Below are 20372 nucleotides of genomic sequence, written 5' to 3' on the forward strand. Positions count from 1 at the left end.
TCAGAAAGACTGAAGACCCTGAACCAGAAGTTTGTGAAGTTCTTTATGGCCACTGTAAACTCTGTAAAAAAAACATGAATGTAAACCAAGAGTTTGAGTATGTAGCCCGTTTCAATCATGCACCCCCTGACCTTACTGATGGCAAATTAACATGCTGGTCGGACTACGTTGGGCATTGAAACATCACACCTGCAGCACAGCACAAGTCTGAGCTAAATGCCATCAGATCAACATAAACTCTGCAGCAACACAAGGTGAAATATGCACTGTAAAAAAGGTTTAAAAACCCCTTGCACAAGCACAGTATTCTGAATATCTGACCAGCACCCTCTCCCAGTGTTTTAAATTCATGAATATCCAGCTTTACACACACCAAAAAGTACTTAAACAAGAGCTCATATCCAAAACAGGCAGGAGAATTATGTTTAATTTGAAATTGATGCAGATGTGTCTGAATAGTCGCCACGATGGGCTCTAATTAAGGCTTCAACAGCAAAATAAGTTTCAAAACCCATCAGCGATGCTCTCTGCATGTTATAACACCAGGAGAGCCCACTCACTGATCACTGGAAACCCTCGTAGGGTTGTGTTAGAGCGAATCCTCCAAATCATGTGTTGTTCTGACTACAGCTGGAGTTTCTAAAAAAACTCTAGACGTTAGCATAATGCCGTAGTTACCAGTAGTCTGATTGCCTGCTATTCAGAAAGGATTATATGTAATAAATATCGTCATGGTCTAATTAGATTTTAGAGAAATCACATAAAATTAATCCTGCAGGCTCTGCTCAGTAGGACAGTTAATGCTGCATCCCAAACACCACATGTTGCTCCGGCTGCCATTAACTTTCCTTCGTTTTCCTTCATGGCGTCACTGATAATGCAGTATGCAGTGTGAATCTTTAACGATGCACAATTTAAACTCATCTCAAAGTGCGTTTACCCAATGACCAACGAGAATTAACGCATTTCTACCTGTGAGGAGTATTTTCTGCAGTACTTTTGTTGGATTTCCTACTAATACTGTAGTTTGTTAAAGCTTTACCACCTCTGACAAGAACTAGTACCACAATCAAAATAAAGGTGCTGGAGCTGTTAGATTATAGAAGAATCATTTGTCTGTAGTTTCACAGTCTCTACAGATCATACAGTAACATATTGCAGTGCCAGATTCGTCTTAGTCAGTTATTATGAGTCTAAGTCGGGATCAGCCCAACTTTGAGAGTGCTAATTAACATGTGGTAATCACAGTTAAATGGCAGTAGTAGACGTGTAGCCTCTCAGTAAACTTGGCAGGTTGGAAAATGACTTGGCATGGCCCTGTCCCGGCAGGTGGAGTCTGGCCAGCACGCCTGCTGTCAGCCCTTCTTTCACCTTATTAGCCATCTTCACCACCGCTTGCAAACATCCGACAGTCTTTCCCTCAGGTTTTTTTTGTCTTCAGTGTGTCAACAGGAAGGTAAAGAGAGTTGCACGGTGGGTGAAACAAGAGGGAAAGTCCAAGCAGGGATTCACCAGCAAACAGCGAGTGACGTCGCGAGAACCGCAGTCATACTTTAAAATCCTTTTGTGATTTGATAGGCGGGCCTGAAACTCAAGAACAGGACGCACCCGTCAGTCGGATATCCTCACATTCTGTGACTCACCCTGATGTTTTTAGAGCACAACTGGCTGTTGGCGTGTTGTCAGAGCACCGTGACCTCATCATCATGCGCCCTGTTGGCCATTGTTCTCCACACAACACTCAACTGTTCACCATCCATTGTTGACATCATAGTGTGAATGCGCCTGTTATAGTGTCAACATTCACCAGCGGCCCTGTGAGAGCGAGGGAGTGGAAAAGTAAGTGCATGAGATCTTGTGCCGCCTACGTCGTTTTTATTATTCCTCACAACTTTATATTTTTGTGTGCTGCAACTTTTTACACCCACAGCTACAGTATCACAGCAAGTTCAACCTGTCTCCCCCTGTTTGTGTTCCTACGTTGAGGTATTATCCACAGTTATGAACTTCTAGTCATTCCTAAGGCTGATAAGATTTGTGGAGACAGTAGCCTTTGTTGCTGTCAGGGGAAATGCCAGCATGTTAGAAGCCATTTTACATCTCAAATGAAAAGAGACCTTTTTCTTCTGCTGCCTCATGCCTCGCAAGCCTCAGGCCCTGTTTGTGCTGCTTGAATGGGCTTCATGAATGGCCTGTCCTGGTTCTCCGTGTGTGGGCCACCATGGTCTTGTGGGACATTTGTACGCTTCAGTCTACTGTATATCATCTCTGTTTTGCCTCTTTCATAGTTGCTGCGTGTGTTGGTGACGGGGAGAAATTCCTTGAAAGCACCCCGGTGTATCTGGGAGAAAACGTGCAATTTCAACCAGTATTTAGCTTCCCGGATAAGATGAGTAAATATGACAGAAACCGGTCTTTGTGTCATCGACCTGAAAAACATAACACAGTTGTGTTTGAAAATGTTCAAATGCAATGTCACTTCACTTGATCAGCATTCAGAGATCTGAAGCACTTGCAAAGGACTCCCAGTTTGCTCATGAAAACTTGTGACTTGACCTGTCCTTAAGGACCTGTGACTGGACTTGAGACTTGTATTACAAAATGTGACACTCAGAGATTGTTGCAAGACTTAAGACTTAACTTGGCCTTGTTCTTAAGGACTTCAGACTTGCTGTTACAGGACCTGACTTGGATTTATCTTGAATGACTTGACACTTCACTGGACTCGCTATTACAAGTCTAGACTTGGACATAATCTTTGTTGTTTTTCTCTCTTTTAGAGCAAGTGACCCCTCTGAGCTGCCACCATGGCCCTGGTTCAGGCTCTGCCCGTATCTGTTGAGCCCCACAACCCAGGCCTCAGTGGAGGAGCCCGCAGGAGACACCCCTCCGGCTCTTCACCCCCCATTAACGCACCGCCCTCCACTCTGGATTCTATGGGTTCTGTGAGCAGCCTCATCGCCACCCGCCCCGGCCCCCACCAGGACCACCGTTCGGCTGCTGAGCTGGGAGCCAGGGTCCGACGGCCCACGCCTGGTGCCTCCTGCCTGGGCTCCGAGTCGCCCCAGGACCCCTTACTGCAGAGCATCCCCCCACTCAAGAAGCAGAGCTCCACGACGTCCAGCAGGGGGCTGGAGAAGGAGAGTGGGAACGGGAACTACACCTATCTGAATGAGGACTATGTAGGTGACTGGAATGACAACCACGTAACACCTGTCAGTCCAGGAAGTGACGCAGACGAGCTTAAAGAAGGATCAGGCTTGAACGGGAATATGGGGGGACCGCCTCCAAAACTGATCCCTGTGTCAGGAAAACTTGAGAGGGTGAGTCTGAGTAAACTGATAAAATCTGATAACACAATGGAATTGTAAAAGTAATAATGTACTTTTATATCACGATCAGATGCAGTTTGTGGTGCTGTTAAACTGTATCATACAAAAAAGTGTTTATTTAGTTTACCCTTGTTGACATAAAATGGGTGGACACAATACTAGAAACACCTGTCAGCATCACAAACTGTGATCCTCTAAAATGACCAAAAGTTGAATTAACGCCTGAAAACAAAAACTTTATAACCTTCAGGACTGTGGCAGGATTGTTTTATCAGACTGCATTAGTTTTAGCTAATAAAGAGTGTTTTTATTTTCTTGAGCCCTTCAGCAACTTCTCATGATGATGGTTTAAAAGTTGAGGTCAAAGTTCAGTCTTTCTCACCTTCAGGTTTAGTAGCAGTAGCTTCATAATCATATGACATGATCTCCATCAGCAGATAACTTGAAAGGTTATCAATAGATCACTATAATGGTGCATTTTACATGTCCTTTATACTGCAGGTTGTTAAAGAGGTGATCAACCAATGTGCTTTAATTAACTTAACCTCATTAGCGATGTGATCTGTGATCGTCCCGTTTTGTATTCCTTCTCCAGAACATGGAGAAATCAGTGCTGCGGCCCACTGCCTTCAAACCCGTCGTTCCCAAGAGCCGTACCTCCATGCAGTACCTCTCCCCTCGCCACTGTGCCAACGTGTCAGAAAGCCAAAACAACCTGAACCTGCTCAGCCCCTCCCACAGAGAGGTGTCGCCCTCCTGCGCTGAGAAATGCAGCTTGTACAGCAGGACCCGTAACAGCGGCGGCGGCAGCAGCCAGTCCTGTCAGCTGTCCGACTCTGGGCGCAACTCCCTCTCCAGCCTCCCACCGTACAGCAGCGCCGGCTACAGCCAGGCGTCAGGCGAGGCCTCCGCTGGCCACCTGGAGCCCATGAAGAGTGCGCCGCCACTCAGCGGACACGGACACTCCAACTCGGATAGCGGGCGCTCATCGTCCAGCAAGAGCACAGGCTCCGGCTCGATAAGCGGCCGAGGACAGCCTCTGTCTGATAACGGGTCCAGCGGACGCTCTCCTGGCCCGGTGGAGGGCTACGAGGGGGTGGTGAGGGACCTGGAGGATAAGCTGAGGGAGCGAGAGCTGGAGCTGCAGCAACTCCGAGACAACCTGGATGAGAATGAAGCTGCGATTTGCCAGGTTGGTAGATAATGAGGTACAGAGTTAACTCCAGTTTGACACCTTAATGAGTGTTTTCACAGAGAAGCACACTGTCCTGTTCCCTGAGAGTTTGTGGTTAAGAGAAAAAAAACATGAATCAGTTTAGGGTTTAAGTGTCTGTAGCTTCAAAATCCAAGCTTCTGTATTTTTCAAAGCTTTTATGTCACCCTCACATGTTTTTAATGTTTAAATCAGGCTCTGTTGGACAGTTTGACTCTGTAAATACCTCCAAAGTCATCTCTCAGTGACAGGACATTTGTAGTGTAAACCTCTTGACCTCTTCGCCTTCCATTGTTGTGTTTCGTTGCAGGTGTATGAGGAGAAGCAGAAGCGCTTTGAGCTGGAGCTGGAGGAGCTGAGACAGGGCTGTGCCACAAGGATGCAGGTGGCCTCGCAGAAGGCCCAGCGAGCACAGCAGGTGCTTCAGTTGCAGGTCAGAACCTCTGACAAAAAGCTCAGTCAGGTTCGACTAAAAACCAGTGACTTTGTTTACATGCACGATGATAATGCACTATTATTCCAAACAGCATATTTATTCTGAATGTAGAATTTTCCGTTTAAGACGTGGGATATGCTGAATGCACTATGCATGCACAAAGAAAAAGCCCACATTTCTGGTCAGAGGGGGAAGCACACCTACTTTTAAACATCTTGAAGGTTTTTGGATATTAGCAAAAATTGCAACGCCGTTATGAGAAGGTGGATGAACAAACGAAAGAGGAATGATGCTATTGTTAATCTGAGTATGCACGGCTGCATGTAAACGGGATATTAATGGAATGTTCATTTTCAATGTTTTTGTTTTTTGGAATAAGGGCAAAACCAGAATATTTTGTGCATGTAAACAGTCACAAATGCAGCAATATTTTAAAAATTTTAAAGCTATGTTAGCCAAGTAGTTTACTTGATGAACTTCAAGTAGTAGAAACATGTCAGCAAGTTTACAATAATCATACATTAGAGTCTTAGATGTCATCCATACTACAATACATTATAACCATCTGCCATATGTGAAACTGGACTGCATTGCCCCCTTATGGCTGAACTTCTTAAGTGTCAAGAAGTTCACTAATTCTTTAATCCACAAACCAAATGTCAGTAGATTTCTCGTTCCTTCTAAGTAGCAAAAGTCATCCAGCAATAAGGATAGAGGAAGTGTGTAGCATTCAACCTGCATTTAAAAAAAACCTCTGTATAAGATAAGTAAGTTCTCAGGAATTCAATAAATTTAAACCACATGAGAAAGTTGTGATCGAGTTACGCAAATGACGGCATCTAGAATTAATAGCCACCATTTAAGACCTGGTCTTACTCTAAATTGCTAATTGTCAACTTGGCTGACGCTGGCTGTGTGATGGCTGCAGGTGTATCAGCTCCAGCAGGAGAAGAAGAAGCTGCAGGAGGACTTCGCTCAGCTCCTGAAGGAGAGGGAGCAGCTGGAGGAGCGCTGCACCTCCTATGAGCATGAGAAGATCCAGCTGGGGCCACGACTGGAGGAGAGCAAGTGGGAGGTGAGCGGCACAGTGTTTCACTCAGCAAGTACAGTATAGACCACATAAAAAGGGTTTGAGCTGTAAAGTTTATTTCTCTAATCAAAAGAAATAGAATTGACCATGACTTTTATGCAGAGTGTCTTTAATTTAACACATGATCCAGGAACTGAAAATGGTGCTTTTTTTTTTTTGCCCTCATCATGGTCTGAGAGGCAACGTAATTAGGAGTTTGTTCATATGATAGTGAGGATGCCCGAAGCCAAACTGTAAATAAAGATGCTGCCTCAGAGATGGTTATCATGAGTCATGCAGAGCCATGGAACAGGCTGCCTCTGTGTCTTCTATAGACATGGATCATTTATAAAATTGATCTTTTCTGCTGTTTGAGGTAATTGCTGGTGCCACAAGGAATGATTTCTTCGTAATGAAAGGAAAATAACTGTCGGGTCCAGCTTTGGCTGCAGTCAACCAAAGAAAATCTTGGTCCGCTGAAATTCTGCCAACTCTCCAACCAATTGATTGGTCAATGGGGAATAATAAAAAAAAAAATCTGCACGTTATGTTTTTATTCGATCACTGATAAAATATTTAAAAAATGCACCACTTTGGATCTGATGCAGCCGCCTCTTTGTCTGCAGTCACCAGTCTGTAGTCCTGCACAGTGTCCTATATACTAAATCCTTTAGTAACAACCCGCCTGCACTGGAGGCTGCTGTGCTGCAGACACAGACTGGCGATTGTCTGACCACTAAGAATATCAACCAACCAGTGGGCCAGCTGACCAGAACCAGAACCAGACCAGCACAAAGAAAAAAAAAAACACTTGCTGAATTGAACTGAATCCTGAATGTTTCTCTTCTCCCCTCAGGTGTGTCAGAAGTCGGGGGAAATCTCGTTACTGAAGCAGCAGCTGAAGGAGGTGCAGGGAGAGTTAGCCCAGCGGGTGGGAGAGATCGTTTCACTGCGGGGTCAACTCAGAGAGACTCGTGGCGAGCTGACAAACACCCAGGTCCTGCTGCAGGAGGCCCACGGCACAACCCGCACACGGACCCTGGAGCTGGAGGTCTGTGAGAACGAGCTCCAGCGCCGCAAGAGCGAAGCGGAGCTGCTCCGAGAAAAGGTGGGACGCCTCGAGGCAGAGTTGGCTCAGCTCAGAGATGCTCTGGCCAATCAGGGCCCAGGAAACAGACAGTGTCAGGTGTTCCAGGAAGCAGAGGAGCACCTGCTTGCTTATGAGAGCGATGAGGCGAAGGCCCAGAGGCAGGGCAGCACGGAGGCCCTGCAGAACATGAAGGTGCAGATGGACAGGATGAGGGCGGAGCTGGCCTTCGAGCGCCAGCGGGCCGAGCAGCAAACGGGGTGCTTCGAGGAGGAGCGCAGGATATGGCAGGAGGAGAAGGACAAAGTTATCCGCTACCAGAAACAGCTGCAGCAGAACTATGTGCAGATGTATCGCAGGAACCGAGAGCTGGAGCAGCTCCTGCAGGAGCTCAGTCAGGAACTGGAGAGCAGAGAGGAGGACGAGGGCAGCGGTAACGAGATCAACTTCGATGAGATCGCCGCCACGGAAATTTGACCCTCGTGTCTCTCCATCTTTTGATTTGCACTACTGTCAGCTAAAGGGTTTTTTTCTCATCTGATCTCATCTGTGCTGTCTTGATGGAAGCACATTCTCTCTAAGATTACAGATTGGCATCACAAATGTAAAAAAAACAAACATCTGCAGTGTAAAATCAGCCACACTTTACTCCAGCCTCATTGGTCCGTTCTCCCAGGACTCCCACTTGAAAGCCAATGACCTCAATTAGTCGTTAGTAGGCCACCTCAGTCCTCTGCCCCTCCATTAATGTCTGCGTTAGTGTTTGCAGTAACTAACTAGACATCCCTGGTCCTCTCTCCTAGTTTTAGGCATTTGTGGGAGAGTTTGTTGTGTATGAGTAACTTCTCCCAACCTTTAACTGTCCTCCTGTGCTGGTGATGACTCTACCTTCCCCACCGGTTTCAGCACTACACGCCCACTCTGTGTTCGCAAGTCAGCTCTCATTAGCGCAGTTAATTTGGTTGGAGCCCACGCTGCTGTCAGCTGACAGTACACGTGGGATACCACACATTCAGCATGTCATGATAAGAGTGAGTGAATCAGAGGCGCTAACGACGGTGGCTGCACTCTGGGTGATGTGGAGAGAACTGTGTTGTCTTTTCTCAGAACCACTCGAGGCTTTAAGGAAATTACATCATGAGCAACAAGCAAACAGTAGATGTTTCCAAAATATGTCTCCTTCTTCAAACAACAACAACAAAGAATCTAATTTTCCAACCACATATGGCACAAAGGAGTTGTTTTTATAACTGTGAGCAGACAATTTGTGGACTCCAATAATAAGTCCAGCTTGAGGGAAGCAAAGCCTCTCATATCCTGGACACTTTAACCTAAATGGTGGAAATATCATGAACATCTGTACAGTCTAATGTCATTAAACACAGTAACATCTGGAACAAACACCTTACATCCAGTGCATGTGTCAGCTTTTCTCTGACATCTGAAGAGCACTTTTCCTGTAGTGTAAGAGCGGGAGAGATGTTCCATCAGTATGTACAGTAATAATGTACTGCAGTGTTGATGTACTGTATATCATGCTATTGTAAATGTCCAACCTTTTTCACAGCAGATGTTTTGGAAAGTCATAGCAGAAAAAAAACAGTGTAACAACCTCATTCCATCACCAGGAAAGACCCAGTCCCAGCATCCTGGTATTGTGCATATTGGCTGTCATGGTCTTACTGGGACACTTAATGAACTGAGGTGTCATTAACGGAACTGGTTTCACACGTCTGCTGTGGAGAAGGTCTACACCGTGGCTGTCAAAAACCCGAGCCGCACGAAACCGAAGCAACTACATGGAATTCAGCCATCTTTTATTCTTACACTAGGGCTGAAAATATTAATATCGCAGGAGCTGTATCTGTTTTAATAAAGGTCAAATGTAACAGACACTTTAAAGGTGTGATGAACAGTGTTAAGAGTCCTCCAGAGCAAAGAATCAGTGTTTTATATACTGATTAACATAAAGAAATTCTGCTCATTGATTCACACTCACTTCCTGCACCCAGATGGCAAAAACTAAACCTGTGACAGCTGCCAGATTTCACTTGTCTCATGACAGCCAGCACATCCTTACATCACCCATTCCCACTGTTTGAATTCATTCATAGTAATACATAACACCTAATGAGCTGTGAGCCACTACTGGATTAAGAGTGTCACAGCACTAAAGCACACCCACGACGGCTCTTCTGATAAGAGGTGATCAAACTTTGATTACTAGAGTTTTTTTACATCACTGAAGGGGAATCATGCACTGAATGAAGGTGTTTTGGTGGAAACTCCTGACCATGGCGTAACTGTTTTTCCACCATCCTTTCCAGTATAGCACCTGTTTCATGTGTATCTACTTCCTGTACAAGAGAACAAGACATGTTTTGTTCCTCTTCTACTGCTGATTGAATTCTCATCCTCTGTAAATAATCCTGACCAATCATTGAGTTTTCTTCCAGAGATGCCTGTCCATCTCAGAAAATAAAAACATAGCCACTGTGAATAGACCAAAGCAATGTCGCACATTATATTTTGTTCCCACAGATACGATGCCTGTATATTAATGTTTGTGTGGATGTTTGTTCTGGTTCCTCAGTGTAATTTTATAATCTGCAATATTTGTATGAAGACATTAAATGTATATTTTCATGCTGTACATTTCTTGAACAAACCTACTACGTTTTTAATTAAAAAAGACAAAATTTAATAGCTGTGTGTGGTACATGGAGATTTGTTCAACTTCATACAACTGTTTCATTGCATCAGATGGATTTTCTCACCTTAATTGTATTATTGCACCAAATTATATAAACTTCAGTGTGACATCATGTCAGAGTTTTGCATAAATAAAGAGTTTAAGTTCATTTTTTGTCGGTATTGACCAGGAAGTGGAACAATCGTTTTAACTGGGTTGTAATTCTCTCTAATTGTGACTGGATTATTCTACAGTCCTCCTGATGTCTACATGCAGGTGATGTTTTAAGGTTTGCGGTGCCAGGAGCAGAAATGTTTGTGAACAGCTCATATCTGCCCCCTGCAGGTCAACATCTAGACTACAACCCAACTGAACAACATGGAGTCAGACTTTGTATGATCAGTCCACGGGGCTTTTAAAGGCACTCCGGTTACAGTTTGTCATCAGAAGCACAGACGTACACTGCTGATCCCTGACACATGTACTTATTTTAGAAGACTGGATGTTAATACAACACAAAATGTAAAAATAGGATCATGTTCTTGACGGACGTTGGCTCCTGGGTTGTGATAAAATGAAATGTGAAGGTATCAGGAGCACCATTGTTGCATGATTTCAGGCTTTGAGGACACAGTTCGTTTACAGGAAAAGTCTTTTGCTGAATCTGCGTTAATTAAACATTCCGCTCATAAATTCATCCATGTTCTTAATCCTTCTCAAGTCCTGTGATCTGCTGCCTTCCACCATTTTTGTTTTCTAGCAACCAGTGTCCATCATCTGGTCATCACTGCTAACTTCAAACTTAAACATGAATGGCAAAGTTACATACCTGACCTCAGAGCACATCAGTGTTTCGGGCTGGAGTCTCTGTGTTAGTCCCGCACGACATTTGTCTAAAGTCTGCTTTCAAAGCTTTTCTGGGACTTTGACCACAAACACCATGGGGTCTTTGGCCTTGTTGCTGAAGGCTTTTCGGATGATGTCGACAGCATGCTGATGGGTAACTCCCTGCAGGGAGACGCCGTCCACAGACACCAACTCAAATCCAGCCTGAGGACACGAGACACATTAAAACGACATTAAACACTCAGAGAGACAGACACAAAACAAATAGCCTCTGCTTCTGTGTGTGTCAACAGGATATCGGCAGGTTTTAAAATGCACTGAATTTAGTCCTATTGAAAAAGTATTAACGTGTTTTTGAATTGAATTTCCAAAAGCCTGAAATCTATAACAGTCGTTATAGATGTTTTGGGCTGTCGGGAGTCGTTTTTCACCTACAATCGGACCCATTGGCTAATTTAAATTAATCATTTCTAATTAGTTAATCCCCCTGCATTAATCTAATTAGCAGCAACTAACATTATATACTGCCGGAAAGTACATCCAAAAAAAAAAAAAAAAAAAAAAAAGGTAGTCCAATAATAAATTACACAGGTTTTTCATCATCCTTTCATACTTTGGACGATACGACAGTGTAAAGTATTAAATTATATTCTATTAAAAAGGTCTCAGAAGTACTGTCGTGAACCCTGCAGGAAGTCTGCTCAGCGACTGTCGTCTCACCTTGAGCACTTCGCAGGTGGAGGCAGCTCCTCCAGGAAAGATCTTCTCGATCTTCACCACCGGCTGAACCTTCGACTCCATCCCGCCGGATATACTGATGCCTGAAACGTGGAAACAACACGAGCAGCAATCAGTCAAGGCTTTTACATTTGTGTATCTACAGAACTGGTTAGTGCAGCCTGAACCAACCACCAGCATTTGGAAAAATGCAGTCAACTCTCTACTTTTACCCCACAGTGTTTAATGATCTGCTTTTATTCATATTTGTTTTCATCTGTTTAACTTTAAGAAAAGTGCCATATATATATACACACACACACACACACACACACACACGTCACCCGAATTACAGAAAATGTACACATATGTGCCTATAATTTGGGTGAACTGACCCTTTAAGTGATGACAAACTGTTAAAACGTGAAATCAAACCTAATCAAGCTCATTTACCCAGTGACTGTTTGGTCTTGGAGATGCTGACAGTTTTGAGCTTGAACTCCCGTTCGGGGTCTGATCCCTTGAGTCCGTTCTCTGATGGAGCCGGATGTCCGTTCATCTGCTCCGTCCCCACCTGCTGATCTGGACTGAACACCTGCGACAACGAGGGCCGAGTCCTGCGAGCGGCGCTCTGCAGCGTGAACACGCCGTCTTGACTCCTGCCTCCGCTTCTCTCCTTCTTGCTTTTGGAGTGGCCGTTCCTGCACGGCGCCCCTCCTCTGTCTGACGACGAGTGCAGAGAAACTTCGTCAAAGTGGACGGAGCGAATCGTGCCGATGTCTGTCCGGAGAGGAGGGCGGGAGTCATCGCTGCGGGCCAGCAGCCAGTTGGGGAGCATGGCTCTAGTGGAGGGGGGTCTGAGACCTCTGGACTCTGCGTCATAGCCGTCCACCGGTATGTCCAGCAGCGGGGTGAAGGAGCTAGGGGTGTGAAGCCTCTCCCTGGACCCCCTGGGCCCAGACAGACTGAGCTTCTCCAGCTCTTCCAGTAGGTGGCTCTCCTTCTCCACCTCCTCAGCGGTGTGGAGCTCAAAGCCTCCCCTGTAATCTGGAGGGAAAACACAGGTTAGATCAGCATGAGAGACACTAAAGATACTAGGTCAGAATTTCTACTTTATGTCTCATCTTACTTTATTTTTATTGGGCCAACTTTTCATGCACAAACTTCCACAGAGATGATTCCTACCACTCTTTTTAATGATTAACTCCAGGAAAACAACTGCAGAAAAACACCAGTTTACAGTCAAAACCACCTTTTTAAGATGTAACAAACAGCCGGACTCCCGGGACGATCCCAGATATGTTTCTCAGAGCATATTAAATCTAAAATAACTAAGAGGTACTGACCTGGGATCGGAGTGATGAGGCGCCGTTTGGGTGCTCGACCGGATGTGGGAGAGCGAAGAGGAGGAGTTCGGACTACAGTGCAGAGAGAGAACAGAGCGTAACTACGACGGTTTGTTAGAGTCGCTGCTCAAACTTTGACATTCAGCATGCATCAGACGCACTTGAGCGATACTTGAGGATATCGTAGGCCTCGACTTCGATGGGGGTCACCAAGTTATTGAACGCACTCAGGTCAGGAGGAGGAAGCAGCATCCTGAGAAACATGAAAACTCATCAGTGTCTCATTTGGACTTCAGAAGATCATCCTGAAAAACACTTCATCCCCTTCTCTGGCTCGAACTGAAGTAGAGTTTATCACATTTATTCCTTGCAGGCATAAAGAAAATCTTCACGATGTACATGAACATTTATGTTGAGACTTTAGCAGCGGTATCAGTACTAATACTAGTACTAATAATCAGGAAAATGTGCTTCAAATTTTAAAAATACTGCTGCAACAAAGTGATTGTTACTATTATGTGATATCATTAGATTATTATGACTCATAAATTAATGTAAATTGGGATTTTACTGCTGTAGTTGGTTGAGGTGAAGCTTATTTTGAACTCTCTGTACAGGAGTGGGACTAATTATGTCCATAATGGATCAATCTGCTGATTAATTTCCCCATTAATTGATTTATTGGTTTGTAAAAAATCTCAAAACAGCAATGACTCAGAGGTCAAAGAAACACCTTCACAGTGTTTAATTAATTAAATGATTATCAGAGTAGTTGCCCGTTAAGTCACCAATGGTTTCAGTTGTACTTGTGCATTTTCAAAAGCTTAAAGTAATTAGTGACCCAACATGTCAGATAATTGTAGTGGAGGAGAAGGAGAAAGTGGCCTTAGAAGATAATACCCAGTACATCAAATTTGTACTTAAGTATGATACTTGAGTAAATGTACTGGTAATTATCCCATTTTTCTTTCCAGTTCTCTCCTGACCTGACTTCCCTCAGCAGCAGCAGCTTTTCAGGTCTGTCCAGCACGACCAGCAGGTGGCGCATCAAGTTCTCCACTGACCGCTCTGCCACATACTGTTGGAGTAACAATAAAAATCAACCACTCAGTGAAACTGGACGTGATACATACCGTAAACGCATCGTCTCAGCTTCTTACCCTTCGGCACGTCTTCATCACAGCAGCCACCTCCTCCTCCGTCAGCAGCCTGCGGGCCATGTCCTCCACCACTCCCAGCATCTCTGAATTTGGCATCGTGGTGACCTGTCGTCCCTCTGAAAACATTACAGGAGAATCAGTGTTCAAATCTAAATGATGTGTCTCCACTGGACCATAAATACCTCTCTGCTGTCCAAATACCAGTACATTAAACCTTTAGGACACTGAATGACATAAAGAGAATCTCAATAAATCTGTATCAGTGTTTATTTGCACAGAATACAGTCACAAAAGCATCATAACTCACAGAAGTACTACTCATAAAGTGTAGAAAATATTACAGCGATGATTGAGATTCACTGGACTGAGTTACTCTCATATTTTTGGGGTTTCACATCTGCCGCAGAGCGAGGAGGGAGGAGGGAGGCGAAGGCTGCAAAAATTCTACATCATTAACAAATCTTAAGAGCACACCAACAGCAACAAGCACTCAATCCAAAATACTCCATCCTCCTGCTGTAAACGCTCACTAGAAAACCAAATGTGTATTAATCCGCTGCTGAAAATAGTCCCCAACACATTCAGTATTTCCTCCTGTTTGAGTGACGCTTGCAGAAATCTACATTGTCCAGCTTTTGTGAAAAAAACTACATATTAATGACCTGCTTTTCACATATTCAGTAGGAGTGAAAGGGTTCAGGGCTGAGAGCCACAGACTGGGCGGGGAGGTAAAGTACTGACAGACAGACTGACTGTGATGGTTTTGCTCTGTTCATGACATTAGCTGACAGTCTGAATGAATATACTGCAGAGTAAAGGCTGCTGTAAGGCTGTGGTCTTATTTTCTTCAGATCAGCAGTGATGTGTTTTTTCCCGTTATCGTCTTCACAGGGTTAAAATCACCTCATTTTCTGTGGGAATAAAACATCTTGAAACACATTTTAGGGAAGCACAAACGCAGCTACCTTTACCAGCCTTGTCTGTGGACGGGGACTTGGAGCGCCCCCTGGAGGCGTCCCTCTTGCGTCCACCCTTGAACAGCAAGTTGACGAAGGTCTTGGAGCGCTGCAGGGTGCTCTTCTCCTCCGGGTCCTTCCCTTTCTGCTTCTTCTCTTTCTTCTGCTTGATCTCTGTGATTGGATAGCAACAGTCGGTCATTTATGCGGCCCAAACTTCAGACGGACTCCTCGTATCCCCGCTCTCTCCTCGCCTCTCACCTGCCACGGTGACCTGACTCTGGGACCTGCTGATTGGTCGGCTCGGCCTGCTGAGAGCCAGCAGCACGGCTGTCTTGGGGGACTCTTTCCTCCCTCTGGCGTCCTCTGCACGGATCACTGTGTCTCTGAGCAGCGTGGTCCGACCCAGGCTGCGAGTGGTGTCTGCGCCCGTCCTCTGAGAGGGAAGGTCCGTCTGGATGGCGGTCTCGGTTCGCTCCGACTCAGACCTGCAAAGTAAACTACCGTAATCATGCCTGGTCTAGTCTGTGAGTGCACACATGCTGCTTTTGAAACACAACGCTGTACTGTTTGTGCGTCTGCGGTGTATTTTAAAAGCCTGGAGCAAGTAAGTTCTACAAAATACTGCGCTGTGCAGGTCGAGCATCTCTTGAAACTGAACAAGCTGACCCTGACCTCTGGTCTTCAGTCGAGATGCAAACATCCACCATGTCTGAACCAAACGGCAGGCTGGGAGGGAACATGACCTGCGACAGGCCGCTCAGAGAGCTGACCGGAGTCCCAGACGACAGCGAGGAGGCTGAGGAGTTGGACTCTGAACCCTGGGAGGAAGACTTCTGAGTACCGTTGGCCACTGAGGAAGAACACAAGATTGTCTGAACTCAAACGTATCTGAGCTTATCACCGAGTGTCCTGTGTTATTGACAGCTCCGTGACAAAGACGCAAGCAGAAACGCTCGCATGACACTTGAGATACGTACGCTTATTGAGCCACCTGTATTCTGCCACCATCTCCTTATAAGCAGGGTATCGTCCCGCTTCCTGTGAAGATATGACCACAGATATGCAAATGAGATACAGTAGAGAGCTTGAAACTTTTATGGGATGGCTATATTTGATAAGCAGTAACCCTAGAAGCCCACAGATCCAAACCCACACACCTCCTTCTCCTCCTCAAAGAGAAGCACATTTGCCTTCTTGACTTTCTAGTAACTTCTGATAGCTGGGATGCTTCCTGACGTGTTTGTTTCCACGGGGTGAAAGCGAGGCATCCCGAGACAAAACTCGCACAAAACACGGCTCTAAGCTTTGATCAGCACCTGATCCCGGCTGCCTGGTGAATAATGCACACGGCCTGGCTATTTTTCACAGCGCGAAACCCAAGCTCCGACAAGTAAAGTGAGCGAGGAATATTACGAGTGCGTGCCAGCTGTCGGCCCTGCCTCGCTGCATCCGCTGTGCGGCGACGCGACTCGGCTGGTTTGTGTTTGGTTTTTGTGTGCGCGAGAGAATTAAAGATGAAAGGTGCACGTCAGGTCGTCTCAGGTAGGCAGTGATGAAAGAAGCAACATGCTTTCTAATAACAAAGAGTTGATATGAAACACGATACAAACCCTCGTCAGCACCAAACATCCACACATTCAACTGAGGCAACTTTACTTCTGCTACGTCTGGTTAACACACCTTTCCCATTAGAATTTACAGATGCACTGACACTAGATTTTCAGTGAAATTGGTTCATTTTAAATGATTGACATTTGTGTTTTCTTTTTAATCTTTATATTTAGTTCTGTGTCTCAGCTTAAAATACTGGAACCACTGAAAAGCTGTGAGCTAATGAAAAACGTACACAAAGACAAATTTGTAAAAGCACGACTCCTTCTGATATTTACAGCAATGTTTCCTAAAAGAAACTGAGAATGGAATAACACAATTACCTGTACAGAGGTATACTGGTGATTGTAAATCCATGAATCCAAAAGAGTGGAAAAAGATTTCAATGATAAAACAACCAGTCAACAGCAGGAAAATGTGTGAAACTATTTTTTCTACTCTCAGTCTACATACTGGCATGAATTCTGTTGGAAAAATTCATCATATAATCGACAGGCGACACATGATCCGTCCAAAGACACGGATATTTTGAGTAGATATTTGGAGAATCATGCAGCAGATTACATGTGTGTCTGTAATATTCTTTTCTGTGTTTGGGTGCCAGAAGGAATAAGAGGAAATGACTGACACCTCCTGCAAATACTTACTGCAGGAGCAAAAAAAGTAATCATCAGTAAGTGTTTACAGGTTGATCCACCTGCAGCACATAACTGCCTTGAAATTGATTGAGAAACAATTATATTAGTGGCCAGAATTAAATGGGTATTTGCCTCCTTTATTTAAGATGATATTTTGAATCTTTTGTGCAAAAACAACATCATCTCTTAGGACCTAAGCTACTCGTCTCCACCCTCACCTTGATGGTGAGCATGACGTGCGTGTGGCTCTTCAGCACCTCCACAGCACTGCTGTGGCTGATGTCCTCAAAGCTCACTCCGTTGGCAGCCAGGATCTGGTCCCCCATCTTTATCCCATTCTGCTCAGCCAGACCACCGGGGTCCAGTCTAGAAACAAGAAGAGAGGACTGACTTCAAGCAGCTCAATAAATGAAGTCAGGATTTTATTTATGATGACATGTTTTTTTTTGCCGCAGAGGAGCTTTTCCTACTTGGAGACGTAGATGCCCAGACCAAACTCCTTCCCCCCTCGGATGTTGAAACCCAGGCAGTAGTCGTCTGAGGTGGTGTAAAGGTGGACAATCCTTTGGAGGGCGCTTCCTGAGCTGGTCTCTGAAGGTGTCCGTCCACTCTCCTCCACCACCATCCGCCTGTGTATCAGGTCCACCCTGGAGGATTTTCCAGCTGGTCAGAGTTTGATATTTTTGTGATAATCTGAGACCGCATCAACAGGAATTGTCCTTTCTCACCAGGTCGTCTTCTCCTTGGAGTAGCGGATGCCGGGGACTTTGCCGACGCGTCTCACCACCATCCTCAGCCTGTTGTTGCCTGTCAGGACCTTCACAGCGCTGCTCATCGTGATGCTCTCCAGGCTGATGCCATTCACCTCCACCAGCTTATCTCCTACAAGCAGGCCGGCTTCCTCTGTGAACAAGCACACAGAATACTTTAAAAAGAGCAGCAGTTACATCATGATGCCACATTATTCCACGTATCAGGACTGCGTCTACCTGCTGTGCTGTGGTCCTCCACCTTGCTGACAAAGATGCTGAGGCCGTGCTCTGAGCCTCCACGCACGCTGAAGCCGAGCTTGCCGTCCACACTTTTATCCACCGTGATCGTATGTAAGTCCTCGCTGTCATCGCCGCCTAAAAATACCACATGGATGCCGTGTCAATAAGCCATTAATGGTCACAAATCTCAGGGGAAACTCCCGCGCCATAATTATTAAAAAGGTCAAGCTTCTCTCTGACTCCTCCGTCTTATTTGACAATTCATAATGTACAGCAGCCGTTCGCCATCTTTGGAGCAGATTGTTTTGGAGGGTTGTCACACGGTTGGTATGATACAGAGTCCAGGGTCTAAATATAGCCTTTAATTTCTTCATTATTTGGTTCTAATATACTAAATGATTATTAAATAGACTTCTGGCCTCCTCTGATGCATACAACCATAAGGTTTTCATCCTTCTTCTTCTAGTTCAAAATCTGAAAACAGAAAAGCTTCTGAAAGACAGAAACTTCCACAAAACAGTATTACAAGGAGCAGTTAGACTTTTTTGCCCTGGGTTTAGCCTCTCAGGCGGTATAGAGGTCGCCTATCTTATTGGAGGTTGTTTGAGCCACGTACAGCCTGAGAGCAAAGCTGTGGTTGCTCAACTGAGTTCAACAGGAAACACTGCAAACTCCTGTGCATTTGATCTATCCTTTTATTTTCATTTATAATCTCCTAAAAGATGCCTGAAGTTGAGAAGTAAAGATGGAAATAAGACATTATCTCTTATAAAGCATCAGGTAAGATGAGGTAAGTTTATTAAGAAGACTGCACTAATATTTCGAATGCTGTTTCTAATATATTCTATGACGTTGAGACACTTTGCTTTTCTAGTTGATTGTTACCTTCTGAGACATGCATATAAAGGCTGTAATATGCACTACACAAGCAGCCAGCCCATCCACTCCTTACCATCCACAGGAGAGTTGATGAGGATGACCCGGCCCATGGGTGAGGAGGATCGGATTCCACGCCGACGCTGCTCCTTCTTCCGTAAGAGGTTGCGCGTAGCCGTGTGTGACCCTTGGGTCCCGGGGGTCTTCTCCCTGCGGGACGGGTCTGACGAGTGAGCCATGGAGGCTGGCGGGGTCCCCTTTCACACACGCTCCACCGGGGGCTCAGCTCCAGGTGGAGGAGTCTACAGCAGCATACAGCAGAAGGAGGGGGATCCTCAGGCAATCTGTCTGCTGTGCTCCCTGCATACTGAGACTAGAGCGCGTGCAGAGAACATCACAAATGCATTGTGAACACACACACACAGAGTTAGCTGATTTTTTCAAGCAGCAAAAAAGGGCAGCAATTCCAACTCACAGACGAAGGCTGCTTTGTGACATGACAGCTGACTCTGTGGCTTCCTGGAGTCACTCTTAGGTCCATTCCTGCCCATGTTGCATCGCTCTCAGCTGTCTGAGTTTCACAGGAAAATACAGCATCAAAAAAACATCTGCAGCATGTGTTCAATTTCAAAATCTGACATTATACAGGCTTTACAACGCACATTTGATTCAGGACATTAGGCCAACAAATATACAGTATTTGTCACTGCAGGTGAGGTTGGAAATAGGCTTTAATTGGTTTATTTAGCTCAGACCTGACCCACTTAAGAGTCAGGATGTCACATGGTGTTGATACCATGGTTACATGTCACTAAACTTAACCCGTGATAACAGTGTGTCCCCATGTCGTCACCTCGGGGTTCCCCAAACGCATCACAGAGCTTCAGCGGCGCTAAAAAAAAAAAAAAAAGTGCGCAAACTGTGTGGTGGCGTCAAAAAGCGACATTTAACGTGTAATTATCGAGAGCAAGATAGATTTAAATTGGTCTATTTGTATTTTAACTCACTACCAGACGTTTATTCCGCTACAATAGCTAACGCTCGTGTTAAGACATGTAGACTTTCAACGTAATATGAAAAAGAAACGCGTAAGAAACAAACATTTGTCTTACCGAACATTTTCCGTTTTAAGGTCGCAGACGTTTCATGTGTCCTTTTTAAACACCACCAGACAACTGATACTGACAGCTAACTGACAGGCGACAGCAAAAACTGCTAAATTCATCCCATACTATGTGCATTAATAATAACTAAGTGGGCTACCTAGCCTACCTGAGTCCATGTTGTGCAAAATAATCCAGCGCACCTGGCTGGGACATTTCTCTCTGGTAAAAGATCCGCCCCTAATCCATGACGATTGGCTGGATTGTATTTAAAAGAGAGAATTTGATTGGACGA

General features: G+C 45.0%; 2 protein-coding genes across 4 annotated transcripts in view; one reads left to right on the forward strand and one right to left on the reverse strand.

The window, feature by feature from the left end:
• Positions 1–10046, forward strand: part of LOC121625223 (leucine zipper putative tumor suppressor 2 homolog) — a 34076-nt gene extending 24030 nt beyond the window's left edge. For 2 of the 3 annotated variants that reach the window (XM_041963303.1, XM_041963304.1), the window contains 5 exons: positions 2781–3323; positions 3928–4524; positions 4856–4978; positions 5910–6056; positions 6907–10045. In XM_041963303.1, coding sequence (XP_041819237.1) covers positions 2808–3323; positions 3928–4524; positions 4856–4978; positions 5910–6056; positions 6907–7614 — 2091 coding nt within the window. In that variant the 5' untranslated portion in view covers positions 2781–2807 and the 3' untranslated portion in view covers positions 7615–10045. Of the gene's footprint in view, positions 1–2780; positions 3324–3927; positions 4525–4855; positions 4979–5909; positions 6057–6906 lie in introns of all 3 variants that reach the window. The other variant, XM_041963305.1, reaches the window with a different exon arrangement.
• Positions 7043–19213, reverse strand: LOC121625222 (PDZ domain-containing protein 7-like). Its single transcript, XM_041963302.1, has 16 exons — positions 19051–19213; positions 18096–18233; positions 17835–18009; positions 17577–17753; positions 17325–17472; positions 15835–15895; positions 15530–15707; positions 15116–15342; positions 14864–15028; positions 13899–14014; positions 13725–13816; positions 12900–12991; positions 12739–12810; positions 11846–12439; positions 11396–11496; positions 7043–10879 (listed from the first exon to the last, which is right to left on the reverse strand). The coding sequence occupies exons 1-16, from the start codon at positions 19211–19213 to the stop codon at positions 10736–10738; spliced, it is 2643 nt and encodes an 880-aa protein (XP_041819236.1). The 3' UTR covers positions 7043–10735.
• Between the last annotated feature and the right edge of the window lie 1159 nt (positions 19214–20372).

Source organism: Chelmon rostratus, chromosome 21 (assembly GCF_017976325.1).
Source record: "Chelmon rostratus isolate fCheRos1 chromosome 21, fCheRos1.pri, whole genome shotgun sequence".
NCBI lineage: Eukaryota > Metazoa > Chordata > Actinopteri > Chaetodontiformes > Chaetodontidae > Chelmon > Chelmon rostratus.